This window comes from Vigna radiata, chromosome 6, assembly GCF_000741045.1.
Source record: "Vigna radiata var. radiata cultivar VC1973A chromosome 6, Vradiata_ver6, whole genome shotgun sequence".
NCBI lineage: Eukaryota > Viridiplantae > Streptophyta > Magnoliopsida > Fabales > Fabaceae > Vigna > Vigna radiata.
This window is the reverse complement of record NC_028356.1, coordinates 26,241,659-26,262,812: the sequence shown is the minus strand read 5'-3', so window position 1 is coordinate 26,262,812 and position 21,154 is coordinate 26,241,659. Positions and strand designations below refer to the sequence as shown.

General features: G+C 34.7%; 1 protein-coding gene across 3 annotated transcripts; it reads right to left on the bottom strand.

Annotated features, from left to right (window-relative positions):
* Nucleotides 1–5,301: 5,301 nt before the first annotated feature.
* Nucleotides 5,302–15,902, bottom strand: LOC106763131 (uncharacterized protein At1g04910). 3 transcript variants are annotated; one of them, XR_002668252.1, is made up of 11 exons: nucleotides 15,322–15,902; nucleotides 14,699–14,783; nucleotides 14,534–14,601; nucleotides 14,349–14,437; nucleotides 13,231–13,428; nucleotides 12,827–13,031; nucleotides 12,539–12,706; nucleotides 12,062–12,229; nucleotides 10,628–10,818; nucleotides 5,642–6,088; nucleotides 5,302–5,528 (listed from the first exon to the last, which is right to left on the bottom strand). XR_002668252.1 is itself a non-coding variant. In XM_014647325.2 (10 exons), the coding sequence occupies exons 1-10, from the start codon at nucleotides 15,688–15,690 to the stop codon at nucleotides 5,881–5,883; spliced, it is 1,749 nt and encodes a 582-aa protein (XP_014502811.1). In that variant the 5' UTR covers nucleotides 15,691–15,902; the 3' UTR covers nucleotides 5,302–5,880. The 3 variants fall into 3 exon arrangements, 2 of the variants coding, with proteins under 2 accessions (XP_014502811.1, XP_014502812.1); XM_014647325.2 differs by having other exon boundaries at nucleotides 5,302–6,088; XM_014647326.2 differs by lacking the exon at nucleotides 15,322–15,902 and adding an exon at nucleotides 14,918–15,151 and having other exon boundaries at nucleotides 5,302–6,088.
* Between the last annotated feature and the right edge of the window lie 5,252 nt (nucleotides 15,903–21,154).

Here is a 21,154-nt window from a genome sequence, read left to right as displayed (position 1 = left end):
GTAAATCATTCATCAATTAGGTAATGTAAAAATTTATCTTCTTGTATTTTCTTTAATCCTTAATTTTTATTTTATTTGACAAACTTTTGCAACAACATTGATTATAACAACACATATATGTTTTCATGACAACAACAGAAATGTGTATTTGCGATTGATACATATGTTGGTATGTAAATGTTTTTTTATGATTGATACATATGATGACATGTTGTTTGGTCTGCATATTACTGTGATCATAATTGAGTTTATATCTTTTACATGCATACTTAATATTTTAATGTGATAAAACCACAATCACAAAGAAACTCTGTATGAAACAATCGATTACACTGATGTTGTAATCAATTAAGTTCATCAGATAGCTTATGTCTTAAACTGTGACAAAATAACAAGTTTTAACCGATTACATTAAGTGTAAAATCGATTAAAACTCGTGTATTTGCAAACATTTTTTTGTAATGTGTTGTGATGAGTTTTGAAGTGAAAAAGTTTTCCAAATTAGTTTAAGTGTATAGCTTAATCGATTACACTGTTTATGTAATCTATTAAGTCTGTTATTCTTTGAAAATTGTTTTCAAACTAAGTTATAACAGTAATAATGATCATATTTTCAAATATGTTAACTAACATTTATTAGAAATTGGTTACATTAAATATGTAATCAATTAGAACTATTTTAATTGTAATTCTGTTACAACTATTAAATTGTATAACCGATTACATTACTTACGTAATTGATAGAAATGCGTCTGATACGAGAAAAACTATATAATGATGCACTGTTCTCTGTATTAACAAGTTTTAACACTTTGATCATTTGAGAACTTTTATGTCTGATATCAAAGAGTTTTAGAGAGATTTTGCAAGTGCACAGAATTGCTCCAAGAATCAAGATTTGAAGAAAGTGATACTCTTGAAGGATTCTTGAAGAACAAGTTAAAGCGCTTACTCGCTGATCAAATTCTGCACGATTGAGGTGTATTATGTTCTGATTAGATCCCTTTTTTACAATCAAGAGGATTGTTGTTTCCCTGTGCGCTGGCCAGGAAGAAGAACATGAGGTTCTTGGTACTTTGAGAAGAGTCTCAAAGGGTTGATGCAGTTAAAAGGGTTGTTCTTCTACGGGTTGTATTTTACTATATTAGATTGGATTAGTTAGAGAGTTATTTTACATTTGAGAAGTGTTCTCTATAAATCCTTGTTGTAAAATCTAAAATCTTTATAATGGAAAGTCTTTCAATCTCGGGTTGATTAAAAGAGATTGGATGTAGGCATTGAGGTCGAACCAGGATAAAAAGATTGTGTTTGTTTTCTTCTCTCTATCTCTTTACACCTTTATAATTTATAACTGTGTTATGCACATTTAAAGAACATCTTGGTAAGAGAAACTAGCTAAATCTTTTCTTACAATTGGCACCAAAGCTTGTCTTTCAAAAATTATTTGAAAAATAATTGATTACTCTTTCTTTGAAATCAATTAATTGATCCTGATGGCTACAGTTTCTCAGACGGTACTTCTACAAACAGACCCCCTCTATTTATAGGAGAAAATTATTCCTTTTGGAAAATTAGAATGAGAATTTTCTTAGAGTCTGTTGATAAAGGGATTTGGGATGATGTAATCAATGGTTTTTTTTAGCCTACAAAAACCATTGATCGAAAAATTGTTTTGAAAAATTTTTCTGAATGGAATCAAGATGAGAATAAACGTGCATAGTATGATACAAAAGCAAGAAATATTATTTCCTCTGCACTTACTATTGACGAGTTTTTTAGGGTGTTAACATGCAAGAGTGCTAAAGAAATGTGGGAAGTTCTTGAGATAACTCATGAAGGAACGATGAGGTAAAAAGGGCTAGAAAGAATTCTCTAATACAAGAGTATGAAATGTTTAGAATGAAGCCTAGGGAGAACATCTATGAAGTCCATAAAAGGTTCACTCACATTGTAAACCATTTGATTGCCCTTTGAAAATCATTTTAGAAAGAGGAGATCAACATAAAGATTCTGAAAAGCTTGAATAGAAGTTGGCAACTAAAGGTAACAGCATATCAAAATCAAGAGATTTTACTACTATGAATATGGCTACTCTGTTTGGAAAACTCAGAGAACATGAATTGGAGCTGGGAAGACTGAAAGAAGAAGAGGAATTTGAATAGAAATATTCGATAGCTCTCAAAGCAACCAGCAGGAAAGCCTTTAGGAGAAATGAATCTGATGCTGACTCTGATGTAGAAGTGCAAGAAAAAGAAGTGTTAAACATTATGGTAAAGAAATTTACTAAATTCATGAAATCTAAAAATACCGCATCTTATTTTGCAGGTAACTCGAGAGGAGGAAAAAGGAAAGGAAAAGCTGCAATTGTTACATGTTATGAATGTGGAAAGGAGAGACACATCAAACTTGACTGTGCAAATTTAAAGATGAAGCAGAAAGTTGATGAGAAGAACAATCAGGACAGAAGGAAGAATAAGCAAAGAAAGGCATACATAGCATGGGAAGACTGTGATTCAAGAGGATTTCAAGTGATGAAAATAACCAAAGCTTAGAGGAGGAGACAAACTTATGTCTCATGGTTGGATCAATCAACTCAGAAAGCAGCAATAGCAGTTTCGAAGATGAGCTTATTGAGGACAAATACTATCAACTACTGGATGCATTTCAGGGACTCCATGCTGAAGCAATGAAACTTCAATATAAGGTTAATTGATTAAACTCTGAAAGAAAAGATTATGAATATCGAATCAATAACCTTGTTGAAGATAATGAAAAATTGAAAATTGATCTTGAAAATGCTTTACAATATGCTATAAATGCTAAATCTGATATTAAAATTGTTGAGAAGGATTGTAAAAATTGTCATGCTTATGGTGAAAAGATTGAATATCTAACTAATACACTAGCTAAATTTACTCTAGGAGATCTAACCTAGAAGCTGTTCTAGGATCACAAAGAAGAGTAATAAATAAATAAGGAATAGGTTATAAGGCAAAGAGTGAAAGAGTAAACTTAAAGAAGTTCACTGAATTGAGTAAACCTTCAAATATTACCTGTTTATACTACAATTCAATTGGTCATAATGTTAGATCATGCTATTATAAGAAAGTAACTAGTCACCTTCAAATATTACCTGTTGTCAATGAGTATATGTAGAGGTTTCTTCTTAAAGTAACTAGTTACCCTCATAGTTTTGAAGGTCGCTATACCAGTTAATGCATTAATTGATATTTGAGGGTTCAAAGAAGGACTACCACCTTCCGGTGTATCATCAAGCTAATCGACAATTTCCCCCTCATTGTCACTCACCTCCAAAACATGAATCTCTAGTTTATTATATGTCAATGCATGTGTAGGGAGTAAGGTTCATCACAGAACTAACAAAGGCCCTTAGATCTCCTCTTAATCTGAAAGCAGGACTAAGTTTCTTATTAAGTTGTCTCTGGTTTGTGTGTAGGGTAATATGTGAGTCATTTGGCTTGTTCATAGGTTTAGGTGTAGGTAAAATAGCTTTTGTACCAGTATATGACTCTAGGATTTAAGAGAAAATTTGGAAGTAATGTTTGAACCAGAAGCTGACTCGAACAATTTAGCCAAATGGAATACCTTCCTTAAATCATATAGGGTTGAAACATTTTTACTATCATTTGAATATCCTTTTTTAAGCCCTCTAAGAAACAAATTAACAAATGTGTATCATTGAGGTCCAACCGAGAAGTTATTGCATTAAACTAATCATGATATTCCACCACAAAACCTTTTTGCCTCAATTTCATAAGTTCCGACATCGGATCATCATCGATTTCACCAAAGCGATCAATCAATATACATGTAAATTTAGTCCAATTAGGAAGATTACCTCTTGGAAGAGTCTTAATAAAAAAAGGTATGCCACTACAGTGCCTTCCCTTCAAAATCGATTACTGCCACTTTCACCTAAAAATCCTTAAGAGTGTCGTCAATCACAAAGTACGTTTCACATTGATAGATCCACTGTTGGATTGCATCAACACCAAACCGCGAGAAATCAATTCTTACCAAACGTGTGCCACAAGAATAATTGGAATTCGAATTGTGTAAACTTCTAGAATTAGGACTGCGACCTAAAGTATCATTGTCTGAGTGAGAGTTCTTGTGTAAGGTCTCCAAGATTCACTAATCCACTAATGCATCAATTGCTTGACAAATTGAAGCAGTAATCCCCATTAAATGCTCGTAGAGTTTTAAAATAATTTTGTTTTCTAAGCGCTCCTTTTGTTCATGCAACACTACTTAAAAACGAGTTACTTCTGTCATAACTACCAATGAAAGGTCCAAGCTAATACCACTGAAGAAGGAAGATGTAGGAATAGAGAGTTATTCAAAGAACTTCAAACCTTAGAGATTCAAAGATGAATCCAAAGTGAGGCAAAGGAGTTGAGAAAAGATTATTATTCAACTAGCAAATCATACCAGTTCACCTCTGAGCTGTGTATTTATTATTTGAAACAACTAACAATCATAAAAAACAACATTCTAACAAAATTGCAATAGCATTATGAAATTAAGCTATTGGTTGTCACGTGGCTTCCTTATTGATTTCCTATATCAAACCTTATTGATTTCCTATATCAAAGAGATTGTCACATTGTTAGCATGGACTCAAGTAGCATAAGTGGGACCATCTACAAGAGATTATGGAAGCAAGTTGTCTACGAATGACTCCATAGATAAAACCACCAATATAGAATGACTCCTGGTAGTGTAATTTTGGTGATCAAGAGGCTGAGAAATGAGAACAAGATCGAGACTATCAGAATGATGAAGAAATAGAGGATGGGTGGGAACTAAGGTGGAATCTCTCTATGTATCAACCATTGAGAAAGAAAAAGGAGAAAAAAAAAATAAAGAAGAGAACGTAGAAAAGCAAAGCAGAAACCACAGGCAAGAAAAAAAAATCAAGACTTAGAAAGGTGATTCTTCTTAGCACCATTTGACCCTAGAGACTCTATCTCATCAAGAAAGAAGAAAAGAAAACAAGAATATATTGAAAATCAATAAAACAAATATAGTGTTATATTTACAAAGAGGGACTGCCAAGAATATAATATAAGGCAGACCAAACTAACTAGACTAAAACTAAACTAACAGATAATAAAAAACCAGCAATAATAACTACTAAAGAAATGTTCAAAAAATCAACTACCGTTTGGGAGTTCATTAATCTTTCTTATACGCAACTATAACCATTCCTATAATTTTAACTACGGTTTCTTTACACACCGGTAAAGATCCAGTTATTGTCATGGCAATCCAAACTCCTTTCATGTCATCTTCATATACTTGTTATTCCAAGGATGAATAGAGCTCAGATTATATTAAATGATACAAACGAAAAGAATATTAAGACAATAAATTACATTTGGAAAATGTGGATGGGAGGAAAACAAAGCCACTTGTCAACGGGACTACAAGGATCTCTCCCTCTAACTATGGAACAATATAAAAATATGCTCACTTACTCGACAAATTACAATCTTTCTTCAAGCCTAACAATTTTACACAAGAAACAAAAAATGAAGATGTCAGCACAAAAGACATTGATTAGGGGAGAGTTATGGTATATCTATTAGTAGAACACGTTGGTACAGTGTTTTCCGACCTTTAAATTGGAGCTCTGAACTGTCCCGTGTGTAAAATAAGTAACATGCAGACAAAATCTTCAGGGTTGCAGAAGCCAATTATAAATTAGAAATCGCTGCTGTTATAAACAGGAATAGCCACACCTTGTCTTCAAAAGGCTGCAGAATTGGAAGTTGAAGCACCAATGCCTTGGAAAGGTAATGATTTGAATCTGACTGCCACGCAGAGATGACGGAACAAATGATACATGTCTTCCATTTAAGCTTTTGTTCTGTTGTAATTATACAGAGCGTCAAGATTGTGGGCAATTTGATTGGCAAGAGACTGCTGTAGGCACCTGCATTCTGGTAAGGGGTACGTGTAGACAGAAGTTTTTCGGTTTATTTTTCTAACTCTAGGTACCATGATTCCTTTGCGGTCACTTTCACTGAGCATGTCTTCCATCTGATCCTTGAAAGCTCTCCAACTGCAAAACCGATGCACAAATATTTCCCGTCATCTACTGTTTTCCAGTGATGCCATAGCCTAAGCCCTCAAACAAAATCCAGATGACAACTATATGTAACATTCAAACAACGATGGACAACTACAATAAACTGCAAAACATGGTGCAAGCAAACAGTTCTTACAAATCAGAATTTAACAGTAAAAAAAAACTACAGAAAATTGCATAATATACAAGACCATAACTGTTACGGTCTAAGGTAAGGAGTAATAATAAAGTTTGGAAAGTGTATGAGAAGGAGAAGGAAGGTAGGAGGGAAGTGAGGCCGAACGGTATTGACCGTAAAGGCCGAAGGGTAGCCAAACGGTGGGAGGCAGGGGAAAACAAGCCGAACGGAGGAAGGCGAGGAGCGACTAGGGCGAACGGTGCAAGGCAAGGAGCGACCAGGCCAAACGGTGGAAGACAGAGAGAACGCAGGCCAAACGGTGGAAGGCAGATAGCAAGCAAGCCGAACGATTCAAGGCAAGGAATGAGCAGGCCGAACAATGGACAAGGGAGAGCGACTAGGCCACAAACAGGGGAAGCAACAACAGACCTGAGCCGAACAGTTGAAGAGCTACCATCCTAACTGTTACAACGGGTAGGATGGGCGGGAACTAATTACAGTAAGGGTGTTATATTTGAGGAGAATATTCAGTATAAGTTAATTAGAGTAAATAAATATATATCCTACAGAAATATTCAATATAAAATATTTATAATTAAGGATATATGCTAGGATAATATACGGGGGATATTTAAATTAAATAAAGGGATATTTATATTAAATGCAGATATATTCTAGTAAAATATTTACAAAGAAATGGGCAGAAAATAATTAGTATAAATAAAGCTAGAGTCTAGGGTTAAGGGTATGTTTTGAATATTGAGTTTGTTGACAGGCGGCTACCATCCTGGGAGGGAGGTTATGCTCCTAAATAATTGAAGGAGGTTATGCTCCCAATTATTGTTACTTTTGTTTATCCAAATATTACCATCAATAAAAGAGATTCATTCGTCCATTATCATTCATTCATTATCTTTATTGCCAATTGTGTTCGTGGTTAGTTACGTCTCCTACTCGGATACGTAACAATTGGTCTGACCTGCCGGATAGTCAAAGAGGAGAAAAGGCATGAGGGAGAAAACCAGTCGGATAGATAAGGAGGATTGAGAAACCAGTCGGATACTATTGGAAGAGGAGAAAGAAATATATGGAGGGGAGGGTGAATGCGCTCGAAGGAAGACTAGATGGCATGGAGCTGAAACTGGAAAACATGGAGATGTCCAGGGTGGCGGAATCAACGACAATCCGCAAAGATTTGCAAGAATTAACGAGGATGGTGAGGGGGCGAGCCCAACAATCAGATGAAAAATCTGGTGGAAGTCAGGCTTATGTCAACAGGAAGAAGGAGGATCGGCGAAAGGAAGAAGAAGGAGAGAGATGGTGGATGCCACGAGGAGCAACCAAATTGGAGGAAAAGAGTAGAGTTACCCATTTTTTACGGGGTTGATCTGTTGAATTAGATTAATAGAGCTGATAAATTTTTTGAACTACAAGGGGTGTCAAAGGAAGAAAAGGTGCGCCAAGCCTACGTCAGTATGGAGGAAAAGGCCGGATTCTGGTTCAGATTTTGGAAGGGGAAAGCCAATTATCCTTCTTGGGAAGGTTTAAAGGAAGCAATGGTGATCTGATTCATAGAAAGAAAAATGGGGTCAGACTTCGAAAGACTAGCGGCTAGTAAACCGTCAGTAAACATGGAAGAATACGTCCAAGCTCCGAACGGGAATGGACTGCTGGAACCGAACAGTAGCATACTGACAAATTCGAATGCGAGAGGACTGCTAGAACTGAACGGTAGCAGACTGATGGCTCCGAACGTGAGAGAACAGGCAGAACCTAAAGAAAGAGGACTTACCGAGCCGAACGGGAAGGGACTTTTGGAACCGAACGGTAGCAAACTGACAAAGTTGAACGTGAGAGGACTGCCAGAACCGAACGATAGTAAACTCATGGATCCGAACGTGAGAGAACGGGTAGAACCTAAAGAGTGAGGACCTACCGAGCTGAAGGGAGAGGATGGCCAGAACCGAACGTGAGAAAACTGCCGGAACCGAACGTGCTAGTACTGGAAGGAAGAGTGAAGGTTTTGGAAGGAAGGGCATATGGAAGAATCAATGCCCTGGAGGGAACAATGGATTCTGTGAAGAGGTGGGCCAACGAAAAGAACAGGGGACTTGCAGTTTTTGATACACCGGCAGAACAGAGAAAGCGACGTGAAGTACTAAAAGACATCGAAGACCATTTCCTCAAGGATTATGATTCGAGAAAAGTGGTGAGCAGAATGCTGGACGAAGAATGGAAGACATTGGAGGAGGTGTTATCACCACCCAAACCTCCAGACCGCAATTGGAGGGCAACAACCAGTGAGTACCCTTCATATGATAATACAATAGCCAGGAGATCAAGTTTCACAGTTCCAACTTTGAGGACAAGGTTGTTTTGCAACGGGGTGTAATGTTACGATATAAGGTAAGGGATAATAAGGTTTGGAAAGTGTATGAGAAGGAGAAGGAAGGTAGGAGGGAAGTGAGGCCGAACAATATTGACCGTAAAGGCCGAACGGTAGCCGAACGGTGGAAGGCGTGGAGAGGTTTAGCTGAACGGTGGAAGGTGGTGAAGAGCTGGAGCCGAACGGCAGGAGGCAGGGGGAAGCAAGCCGAACGGAGGAAGGTGAGGAGCAACCAGGCCGAACGGAGGAAGGCAAGGAGCGACCAAGCCGAACGGTGGAAGGCAGGGAGTGACCAGGCCGTATGGTTGAAGGCAAGGGGCGAGCAAGCCAAACGGTGGAAGGTAGGGAACGAGCAGGCCGAACGGTGGACAAGGGAGAACAACCAGGCCAAACGGGGAGAAGCAGCAAAGGACCTGAACCGAACGGTTGAAGAGCTACCATCCTAACTATTACTACGGGTAGGATGGGCGGGAACTAATTACAGTAAAGAGAGCTATATTTGAGGAGAATATTCAGTATAAGTTAATTAGAGTAAATAAATATATATCCTAGGAAAATATTCAATATAAGATACTTATAATTAAGGATATATGCTAGGATAATATACGGGGATATTTATATTAAATATAGGGATATTTATATTAAATGTAGATATATTCTAAGAAAATATTTAGTAAGAAATGGTCGGGAAATATTTAGCATAAAAAAATATAAAGTCTAGGGTTAAGGATATGTTTTGAATATTAAGTTTGTTGATCGGCATCTACCGTCCCGGAAGGGAGGTTATGCTCCCAAATAATTGAAGGAGGTTATGCTTCTAATTATTGTTACTTTTGTTTATCCAAATATTACCATCAATAAAAGAGATTCATTCGTCCATTATCATTCATTCATTAGCTTTATTGCCTATTGTGTTTGTGGTTAGTTACGTCTCGGATACGTAACAATAACACATCCTGGTAGTCCTGAAGTTAAAAAGCACCAATTTCTATTAAGCACGAGTCTATTATCCCCTCCATGAACAGCTATGACTTCAGCTAAGAAAAATTACTAAGGACCAAAGCATTGATAGTTTGATTCAAGCCACACAAAATCTATAAATTATTAAGTATAACGTAATCATACAAAAAACGTAGTTGAAAAATAAACTGAAAAACATGGCCCTAGCGAGCAGTTGTAAAAACAGACCTTACTAGAAATTAAAAAAAAAACAAAACAAAGAAAAAAAACTACTGAAAGTTGCATTTAGAAGATCACACTACACAACAAGGTAGCCTTGAAGCTAAAAGGCACCATTTTTACGGGTTAATAGACGAAGTATATAATCCCCTCCATAAAAAGCTACATATTCAGCTTAGAAAAAATTTCGAAGGAACAACTGATGTTTTTCACTATCTTGTATTTTATTTTGCTGTGGCATTACAAAATTATAGTGGATATTCAGCTGTAGATTAGTATCTGATTATAATTAGTGCTCTAACAATAAAATGTCATACAAAAATCAATACTCGTACACCAAAGTTCAAGTGTGCAAATATCACTTTCTAACCATAGGTGGGTGTTTGGGAATTGGATTATTTCTGGAAACTTGTATTTTCTATATAAAAAATCTCTTATAAAATGCTGAAAACATAAGCAACTACTTCTCAAAAATAGGTTCAAACCAAACATCAATGTGTCCACTCTTTAGGTTAAAAGAAGATATATATAAAATTAAGATTTAGTAACATACTGTCAGCCTTTCAGTTTGATTCAATATAAATCACAAGATTCACATTCAAATCTAGGGGAAACTCCAATCAGTTAATATATTATGCGTAGAACAGATCCGTGCCTACTATGTGAATCCTACAAAAGTAACTTTTGTTTTATCACTAAATTCTTTTTTTCATCAAGACAACATATGATATACATGGAACCAAATCAAATATTCCCCACAATCATTTGAAATGATATATAGTAGCTATAAATGGAGGATGAGGAAGAGAGAGAGAGAGAGATAATTTACCTAATACTCAAGTTATCCAAAAGAACAACAAGCTTGCGCTTATCTGGGATAATCGTCTTAGCATGGCCATCATAGAGGAATCTTCTATGGCCCATCAAAAAATGAGGGAAGTTACCACCCTGAGTTGTTACAAAAACCTCACTAGACAAGCATACTGTGTAGTCCAGTGCAGCTAATTGGGAGGAATAGCCCTAGAAAAACATGAAAATAAGCATTATAGCATATTGGAAACTCCCCATAACCATACACTCTAGGAAAAAGTATAATTAAATTAAACTTGTATATAAGATTTTATTTTATTTTATTTGTATTTTTTAGCACAGAAAAGTTACAGCATAAACATACTTACAAGTTACAAGTTACAAGTTATAACCAACCATCAAGACACAACACAAACTAATAGAATGAGGTGGATAAAGAATCATAATAGAAAGCCATTGACATCCTTTATGTTTTTCAGAATTGAAACCTAGTTACATCCTTTATCATCACGTCCATTCTTGAGGTCTAAACTGCTGATCAATTTTTCAAATTGATGAGATTCAGTTTGCAGGTCCAACCCATATCCATGACCTTACATTTGAAATTTTTAGTGAATGGTTGTAACAGCTTAGAAATTTGTAAGCTAAAAGTGAAATTTTATTGCACACGACCAACTAAACTATGGTACGGAACATTGAGCTTTAAATACACGAGAAAATAATGGGAGAAGTAAGAGTCGATATTAAGAAGAATATGCGGTCATATAGGAAAGAAAAAGACAAAGAGACCACATATTAGCAGACGATGTTGACATCAACTGAGGAAAAGATGATAACTAACCAATCAAGGTGATTTGAACATGTGAAAAGGTGAAGAGAATAGACACATGACTTTTAGCTTTGTGAAAAATAGGTATAGGGAGATCAAGAAGGATACTAAAGGAAATTATTAGAAAGAACTTCATTTAAATTTTCCATTAGAATTTGGTTTCTAAACAAGTCCAATAATGTTTATGTGATTCATGTAACCGATTGATGAGACCATTTTTGTCATTGTGATTCTTGTTTTCACAAGTCTATGTCACTGAGCCCAAGTAAATAGTTATGAAATTTTCTTACATGGTCATATAGATGATAGAACTATATATCGGATGCAAATTATGTTTTTTTCGATTAGCTTCTTAAATGTGTGTTATAAATATTTATATATTTAATCACTTGAAGGACAAAAAAAATTTAATATTTGTTGCATGAGAAAAAAATGTTTTTGCTTCAGCAGAGTTATAATAAACAAGTACACTATAATCAACTTAATATGCTCCAGTCTACAGGCTAATATGAGAAAGAAATCAAAATAAAACAGAAATTGAAGCACTTTTAAGCCATCCAGTTTCATAGAATGAATCATGACATTTGTTATTGTTTTAATTTTCCAATAAGCAAGGATCTTTACCATAAAAGGAGCAAGCTCATCTGATGTTGCAAGAGATTCCTTTGTATACAGATAGGGAAACATCTTCATCAAAGGAGCCAAATATCTCTCTGCACGATATATTTTCCCAGAAGCTAAATATATTGCAGTATTGTTATCAAATCCCATGCCACGCAGCATCATACCAACCTACGTAATTAAGGAAAACAATATGCAACTAACATCAGTCTCTTCCATATAATATCAGCTTTTCACACAATTTAACATTGCAACATTAGTTTGATTTTCATTTCATCATACCATTCTTTCACTAAATTAATTAAAGTGAAAGCATGTACCGATAGTGAAACTAAAATCTAGTACGAGGAAAAGGTACAACAAAAATATATTGATGGCATCATGAAGTCAATAAAATGAGGACTTTCCATTAGATTTATTCTGAGAAGAAAACTAAAAACAGAATTTAAGATCTGATCAGCATTAAAAAGTAAAACGGACCTCTAGTGGGGTTAGTGGGCATTTTCCTTCAACCCGATTAAGATCAGGAAAAATTATCCGGTCCTTTCTTTTAAATTTACCCCTCCACCCTTTTTCTCGAACTGAATCCATTTCCAACTTTTCTGCCTCTCCTCCATCATATACACAACAAGAGAATGCCACCATATCCTGCATATTGAGAAGATTTAGTCAATAATAAAGCTGATGCAATCCTTCACCGTTTCCCTAGAGAATAGACACAAACATCCAGTTCCAAACAAATTGAATGAGGATCATTCGGTAAAGTACCTCTTCAAAACGAAGATGCACGGCAATGTATTTTCCATCTGTCCTTGAGCTCTTCTGAATCATTCGGTAAACTAATTTGTTTGCTAGTGCAGATATTGAAGAAGAAAACCTCAATGCTTTATAATTAGTAAGACATCTTAGAAATTGAATGTGTGGCGGAACACTCATCGCCAAACGATTGGCAAATGGAGCTATTCGAATTACCCTGCATTTGAAAATAATTTTTTACATCAAATTATTTGAATGAAAAAACAATTTTGTGACAAATGCCTAATTTGAAATCATTTCAGAGTTCATTTTCATCTAAAAATCGTTTTATGTAAGGTAAAAACCCACATTTTTCATTTTATAAAATATCAAAAGAATGAATAAAAAAGATGAGGACAAAGTGTTTGAATACCGACCCTTCCTTTTGCAAGATAGGAGAAACAACTCCAAGGTAATAACTGACAGGAGACCAAGCTTGAACTTTGATGTTAGTGATATTACTCATATTGTAATTGTGCCGCTCCATTAGTGCCTCGGGCAGTTCTCTGACCACCTTCACATAACCATCAAGTGTGGATATAAAAAGATCTTCATCATATATATCCCCGAATTCACTGTAAGAGAAATAATATCATTTTAAACAGACGTAAAGTAACTACAGAATTAAATACGGAAACTCCAAGAAGAGTCATAATAATGTTCATTGCATTCCATATTTAATTACTAATTTTTGCATAGACTGTTCTCTACGGGCTACTAGTAGAATTTCATCATTGCTAATGGTTATGAAATCTAATCAAGTATCGCTTGACTAATCACATCACAAAGCTAAGATATACCTCAAAATTTTGTGGTCCATGAAATAGATTCAGTACTTGGAGAATACACAGTAATTTTACTATGGCCCTATTTATGGGAGCATTATTAAATTCAGGGACTTATACAAACATGTTTAACTAAACAATCTCTATAAAAACAGGTATGAAGGTTTAAACAATGGTAGCTAACATAAGAGTCAGAAAGTTTCTTTAGATGATTATAATTTATATTTACGGAATGACAGTAGGTTTCTCATCATTGCCAACCGAATAAGCTGTCTCAAAAAAATGGCAACAGCTTAAAATTTCTCTTTTAGATTTTGAAATATTGTAAACAGAATATAAGACACAATTTAACTCAGAAATGCATCAGAAAAGGTGTGTTTTCGTTTGTGAAAGTAGGAATGTAAAAAAAAAATGTGATAAATACACTCCTTTTTCCCATCAGTCACGTGTTACTGAGTTGTGAAATTCAGTCAAACATTGACCATTACTAAGCCAAACAATGAAATCAAATTAACCTACAATATCTGTCCAAAATTTCTCAGCGTGAATGTTAGTGGGATTTGAAACCACAGACCACATCAAGTGATGCAGCAGCAACATCATGGTTGCGTGGTTACAGCAGCCACCACAACAGCTAGTCAGCGTGTGATTGCAACTACAACTGGAATTCTAAGGTTCAAAATTAAAAAGATAAGGAATAAATTGGTCACCTTGGATCTTTCCACACATTGTGAAACTCAAATTGAGGTATAACTAATATTGCATTCAGGAGTCCAGCCACAGCCACAGCATTACAAATCTAATAATTCAAGAAACACCATTGTCAAAAACTAGACCATTTTTCAAATCTAAACAAAACCATTTCAAATCAGGGAAAGGAAAGCCTTTGCCTCACCGCAGAGCGTTGTTGGTTAAGACCCCCGTTGGCTTCCACAATCAAAAAACCATTCAGTCCAGGCGACACTGAAATTAAGAGAAACCACCGAATTAAAAATCCATACAAACTTTACTTCTACGCCAAACTCCGAATCAGCAAATTAGTATAGGTTATATCGATTACTAAAATGTTCGCGATGCAAAGCTGTCAAATTCGGACAAGGCTTTTGCTCTCTCAACTTCCTTTTGTACTTCCACACAGAAGCCAACTGCAAAAAGACACAAACATAAAAATAAACCATTATAAGAAAAACCCGCCTCCCTGTTTGATTTCTTTGAGCTAATTTATTTCCAGCTATTGTGACAATATTGAGAAGGAAATCAGATGAAATTAACAATAAACCGATTAAAATCAAGGTGATTTTATATCTGTCTGTTATCTTCCATCCAACAAAATGCTCTCCAAACATAGTCAAGTTATCCTCATTTAGAGACAACTTTGTGAGCAAAAGAGCAGAAAGTAAATCATAGAGGAATTAGTGCGGCACGAATGGTAGACAATTTTTTCATCAAAACAGTGGATATTAGATCTTGATGAAGATATACACGCTAGATATAGACATTTTCCGAATTTAGATATACACATTGTGACACACTACTCACTTTATTTAGACTCAACTAAGGTCGAATTTCTCTTTAATTAATTAATTAATTAAATAAGTGAATAAAAAAAAGGAAAAATAAAATATTTAATGAGCACATGGTTTATGATTATGAGGAGTTAAGCTCGTTCGTTCAGTTACGCACCTCGATGACAGAGGAATTATCGGTTTCGATATGGTGCCAGAGGTTGTGGAAGATCTCGTGACTGCGGTACCGAGAACCAGGAAGAGGTGAGTGGCCAATGAGGACGGAGAAGGGCCCCACACACATCAACAACCCGGAGATGTACACCAACGGCAGCAGGAAAAAGTACCGGAGGCTCCGCCGCGCCATTATGACAGCGACCAGCCGCCGACTCTCCGACGATTCCTTCGCCGGTCTCAGCCTCCTCCGGCACCGCGTAACACCGGATTGCCGCCTCGGCGACGGCGGCGGGCTAGGAGAGCTGCTGCTTCCACCTCCACCGCCGCTGGCCTCACTGGCAAGGCCATTTCCTCCGGCTTTGGGTTTCATAGCGAAATTCTCTCTCCAGAAAATAGAGAGAGAAAGAGAGAATGACTTGATCGCAGTGGAAAGCGAAGATGAAAATGAAAACGGTGTGCGTTATGTGACGTGAGTGTGCGTGTGTGAACTGAGAAGGTTTTTGTTGAGGTGTTTGAAATCAGATTTTTTTGTCCTGTATAAAAAGAGAGAGAGAGTGTGTGTAAAAAGAGTCAGAGAAGTGAGTGAGTTGTTATGGTGCAGAAAGATGAGAAGCAGTGTTAGAGAAGAAGGGAAAACTAAACGAGACTGGTACAATTATAGAGTAAAAATTCATTTGCTACTGATTATTTCTAGAAATCAAATCTATTTACCTATTTTTAGAATATTAATAGATATAATAATTTTTTGTAAATTTTCTTTCCAAATTTAAAAAAAGAAAATTCTCAGACACTCTAGTTTTTCGTTTTGTAAAAAATATAACGGATTTTAATTTTACCCTTTTTTTTAATTTTACGTTTTAATTCATGTATTTCTGTCCTTATTTAATTTTATTCAGGTTGAACGGGAAGATTAAAAATACAAGTTATACTATTTATATGAATATAATAATTTTCACTAAAATATTATAAAGATGTTACATAATAATTATATAATAAGCTTATTACAGTTAAATTTGTTATAACTTTTTATTTGTTTGCCAAAAAACAAACCGCCTTGACCGTTGGTGTATTTTATTGAAAAATGATATAATTAATTTTTTATATTTATTTGATATTATATTTTTTATTTTTTATTTTTTTTCTTAAAAAATTACAAAACTTTGAAAAAATAAAATTAGAGACACTAAAATTGAAAATAATAACAGCATACACATATTCCATTTATGAAAACAATTTGTAGCGGAGTTGAATAAACGTAAGGGAACTTAACTTGAAGAAAGAGAAATATAACAAAGGATTGCAGTATTCCTTACTGAAGAATAGGACCATGGATGCAGTAAGGAAGGTATAAATAACAGAATGGAAATAGTTTTGCCACGTTAGGGCGAGATAGCAATGAAACGTGATTTTGTTGGGTATGCATGTGTGGAATAGCTAGCATAGAAAGCAACATAGCAAGTGTAAAGTTGGTGGGAGTGTTCTAATATATGTTATGTTGAGGTAAATAATATATGTTATCGGACACATAAATTAACAAAAGAATATATTGAATGAAGACGGTCTACATATAAAAGTGAATAAATAAGATGAATAAAAGTGTCAACATATTAAGTATTAACAAATAAGTTATAAAGCTCAATAATTTAGATTTACTGAATAAAGAAAATATTAAATATGAAGACTAACAAAAAGAAGTTATTAATTGATTGAGAGTTGTATGTCCAATTGAATTTGTATTCTTGTAAAGGATTGAGACGTTCTTACAATCATTATTTTTATTTTTAATTATACCTCAAGAATTATATGTTTCCTTAGTATAGAAATGTAGAGGTGTGGTGCTCAAAAAATACTTTGCTCAGATTAACCATTTTTGAGTAATAAATATAACAATGTATAAATGAATAATTTCATTCTAACCCAACCAAATAAGAATTAATAGTAAGAGAAATTAAATGGTATTGAATATCATTCTCATTTCGCAAAACATATGTTAATAAAACGAATGTCAATGAAATATTCAAAACAAATAAAACGACATAAAATAGTATGACAAAAAACAAGATTCCAAAAGAGAAATGGATCATCCACAAATTTCCTTTCTATTCTTTCTCTTCTAATGGTCCCTTCTAATATTATTTCTTCAATAATCCTTTAAATTTGATGCTAGTTATTTTGAGCCTAAAGCCCTTCCTAGCCTTTAATTCCCCTACCTCCATGTGCTTCTCACTCTCTCTTTCGGCTAATGACTCTTTTGCCATGTTCTGCCTTTTTACAATGTCTTCCCTTTTAAGATTAACCTGGTCCCCAAGGTTAAAGTCAAGAAAAGTTTTCTATAATGTTGTAGTGTCTTCCTATGTAGCTTGCTCATTCTCGAACCCTTGCCATTGAATCAATTTATATTGAATTTGTTATTGGCCTTTAACAATAACCCTCTCTTGTAAGATCTTAGCTGGTTGAATTATTGATTGAACTTCAACATTGGTAAAGGGAAATGGAATATAAGGTTTAGTATGTTCTCCTTTGCATGGTTTGAGTTGAGAAACATGAAACACTATATGTATTTTGGTTATAAATGGTAATAAGAGTTTATACGTAACCAAACCAATCCTTTAATTGATTGGAAATGGTTTGAAGCACCTTAAGCTAAGTTTTTTATTCTTACTCAAAGCAATTGAGTGTTGTCTATAAGATTGTAACTTTACTAGAACCAAATCACCAGTCTGAAATTCTAGTTGTATCCTTTTCTAATTTGCATATTTGTTCATATGGCTTGAGCTTTGTATAGATTTTGTTTTAGTTTATCAATTGTAAGATCTCTTTTCAAAAGTTGTTCTTGGAGTGATACATGATCAACTTGGTCAACTGTATACTTAATTAACTTTAGTGGATCATATATTACCTTGAAAGGTGTCATGCTAGTACCAACATTCTGCCCAAGGTAATAATTAAGCCTAGGAGAATCATGAGTGAGGCATCTAAGGTACATTTCAAGGCATTTATTAAGAGTCTCTTATTAATCATCTGATTGAGGGTTGTATGCAGTAATAAGGTTAATTATAGTTCCATTGAGCTTAAATAATTGTTGCAAAAATTTACTTGTGAACGCTTTATCTCTATCAGACACAATATTCTTTGGAAACTCGTGCAAATTTACTACATTCTTAACAAATATCTTGGGCACTTATGTGTTAGTATTATCAGTTTTTATAGTGAAGAAATGAGCATACGTTGATAGTCTATCAATCACCACCAATATCACTATGAAACCAATAGATGGTGGGAGTCCTATGATAATATCCAAAATTTGCATAGGAATTGGGAGAGGTTGTAATAGGCATGCTAGTAATGTAGTGTCACTTTTAGCCTGCTGACAAACTAGGCATTGCTTCACAAATTCCTTTACATCTTTCTAGCCAAGGTTCTAGCCACACCATCATGTTTGCCAACAAACACGTATAAGGGTATGATGCCTTGTTCTGCAAACACAATTCCTTGATAGACTACAACTGAGGTTTTGATTATATTGTATCCTTATACATGAAAAATTTGCAATTTTGTTTATGACCAAGCCATGAAAAATGATCTTGAAAAAGAATTTGTAGCCAAATTTTCCTCGCTAGATTTATATTTAATAGAAAAATTGTATCCCAACAACTTATGCAACCATTTCTGTTGTTCTGGCATTTGAATAGCCTTATCAGTGAGTAACTTTAGGCTTCTTTGGTCAGTTTTAATCACAAACCTATGTCCTAATAGGTAATGTCTGAACTTAGTAACTACCTCTACAATGCATAAAATTTCCTTGTATAAGCTTATTGTCTTTGCATTTTAGGGGTAAGTTTCTTAAAGAACAAGGCTATTGGATGTTGTTTTTAACTCAAAACAACATTAATTCCTATACCAGAGGCATCAATCTTTAGAGTACACAATTTGGAGAAATCAGGTAGTTTTAGCACGGGTGCTTTGGTAACTACGACTTTTAGATTTTCAAAAGCAACAATAGTTTGCTCATTCCAATGGAAGCTTTCTTTCTTTAACATATTAGATAAAAGGGCATCAATGGAAGCATAACCTTTGATAAATTTCCTATAATACCCCGTGAGTTACAAGAATCATCTTAACTACTTCAGATTAGTAGGACAAGACCAATTTAAGACAACTTGGACTTTTTCTTAATTCATTGCTACTCCACTTCCTGACATAGTATGGCCTAAGTAATCCATACTTATTGTAATCCAAATGAACATTTGGAGAATTTGTCATATAATTTGTGCTTATGCAAAACTTTAAGAACGACCTCCAATTACTACAAATGGGCTAACCATGTAGGACAATAAATGAGTATATCATTAAAGAATACCAGGACAAACTTCCTTAAGTAACATTGAAATATCTCATTCATCAAGCATTGAAATGTAGTCGAAGCATATATGAGCCCAAATGGCATGACAAGTCATTCATAGTGACCTTAGTATGTCCTGAAGGTTTTTTTATACCTATCCTCCTCCTTTACAAGAATACGGTGATATCCAAATCTTAAGTTCAACTTAGAAAAATAGGTAGCTCCATATAACGCATCAATTAACTCATCAACAATTGGAATAGGAAAACTATCCTTGAATATGATAACATGTAATGCTCTATAATCTATGCAAAACCTACAAGTACCATCTTTCTTTTTTACAAGAATGATTGAAGAGGAAAAAGGACTCGTGCTTGGGGCAATGATCCCTTCGGTGAGCATATAAGTTATCATAACTTCTATTTGATCCTTTATGTTATGTGTATTGATAAGGACGCACCTTTACTGGACCAACTCCTTCAATTAAGGGAATGAAGTGATTTTTGAGATCTACTTAAAGGTAATCTAGATGGAACATCAAAAATTGTTATATAAGTATATAGAAACATAGCAAGTTCTAGTTCCATGTCAGTTGTCAAATCTAATAATTGATCATTTGGACCATAAATATGGGAAAATTGTAAGGTGAATAATTTAGCGATGGCATGCGTATGTTGCACTCTCCTTATATGGTTAAATTGAGATGGTTCTGGCAAGGATGGTTTTTCACCATATAAAGTAATAAATTGGTTTACCAAGTAAAATTTCAATGTTAGGATAATGTAATCAAAGAGATGTGGTCTAATTGTTGCTAACCATGTGGTGCTAACACCAAATCAACACTCGAAACTAGTAGTAAATGCACTTACAGCTTCAATGTGTGACCCTAGATTCTCACCTCTAAGTCTTGAATTAGTCTTTCAGCTACTAATGAATTTTCATTACCAACCAAAACCTGTAAGTTAGGAATTGGTTCCCCTGGTAACTTTAAACAATGAGTTATTCTCAACTGTAGAATGTTATTTAAACTTCCACTATCTAATAATATTTGGACTATGACCCTTAGAATTTCATTTTCCCTAGGCCTGGAGAGCCATTTAATGCACTATAGGACAAATGATGATCTTAGGAACCTGTACCCACAACTGCTTCACTTAAATCAGGTGATTCAGGTTGCAATTCAGGTTATTCATCTTCTTTCCATTGTAGAAAAAAATAATGTTTGTTAGGACATTTGTGGTTAGGAGAAAATTTGTCATAACAAGTTAAACAAAGGCCCTTAAATTTTTTACATTGGTTGGCTTATAATTTAGGGAAGGTAAAAGTAGGGATAAGTTGATGGATTTTAGAGATTGAAGGATGGCTTAGTTTGTGTTTGTAGTTTGGTTTTCTTGAAAAAAAACTAGAAGAGAATGGTTAAGGTTTGGTAGTATATATATCTTTGTATAGTTTGGCCAATGAAATAGTTACGAGGAGTGAAGTTGATGATTGG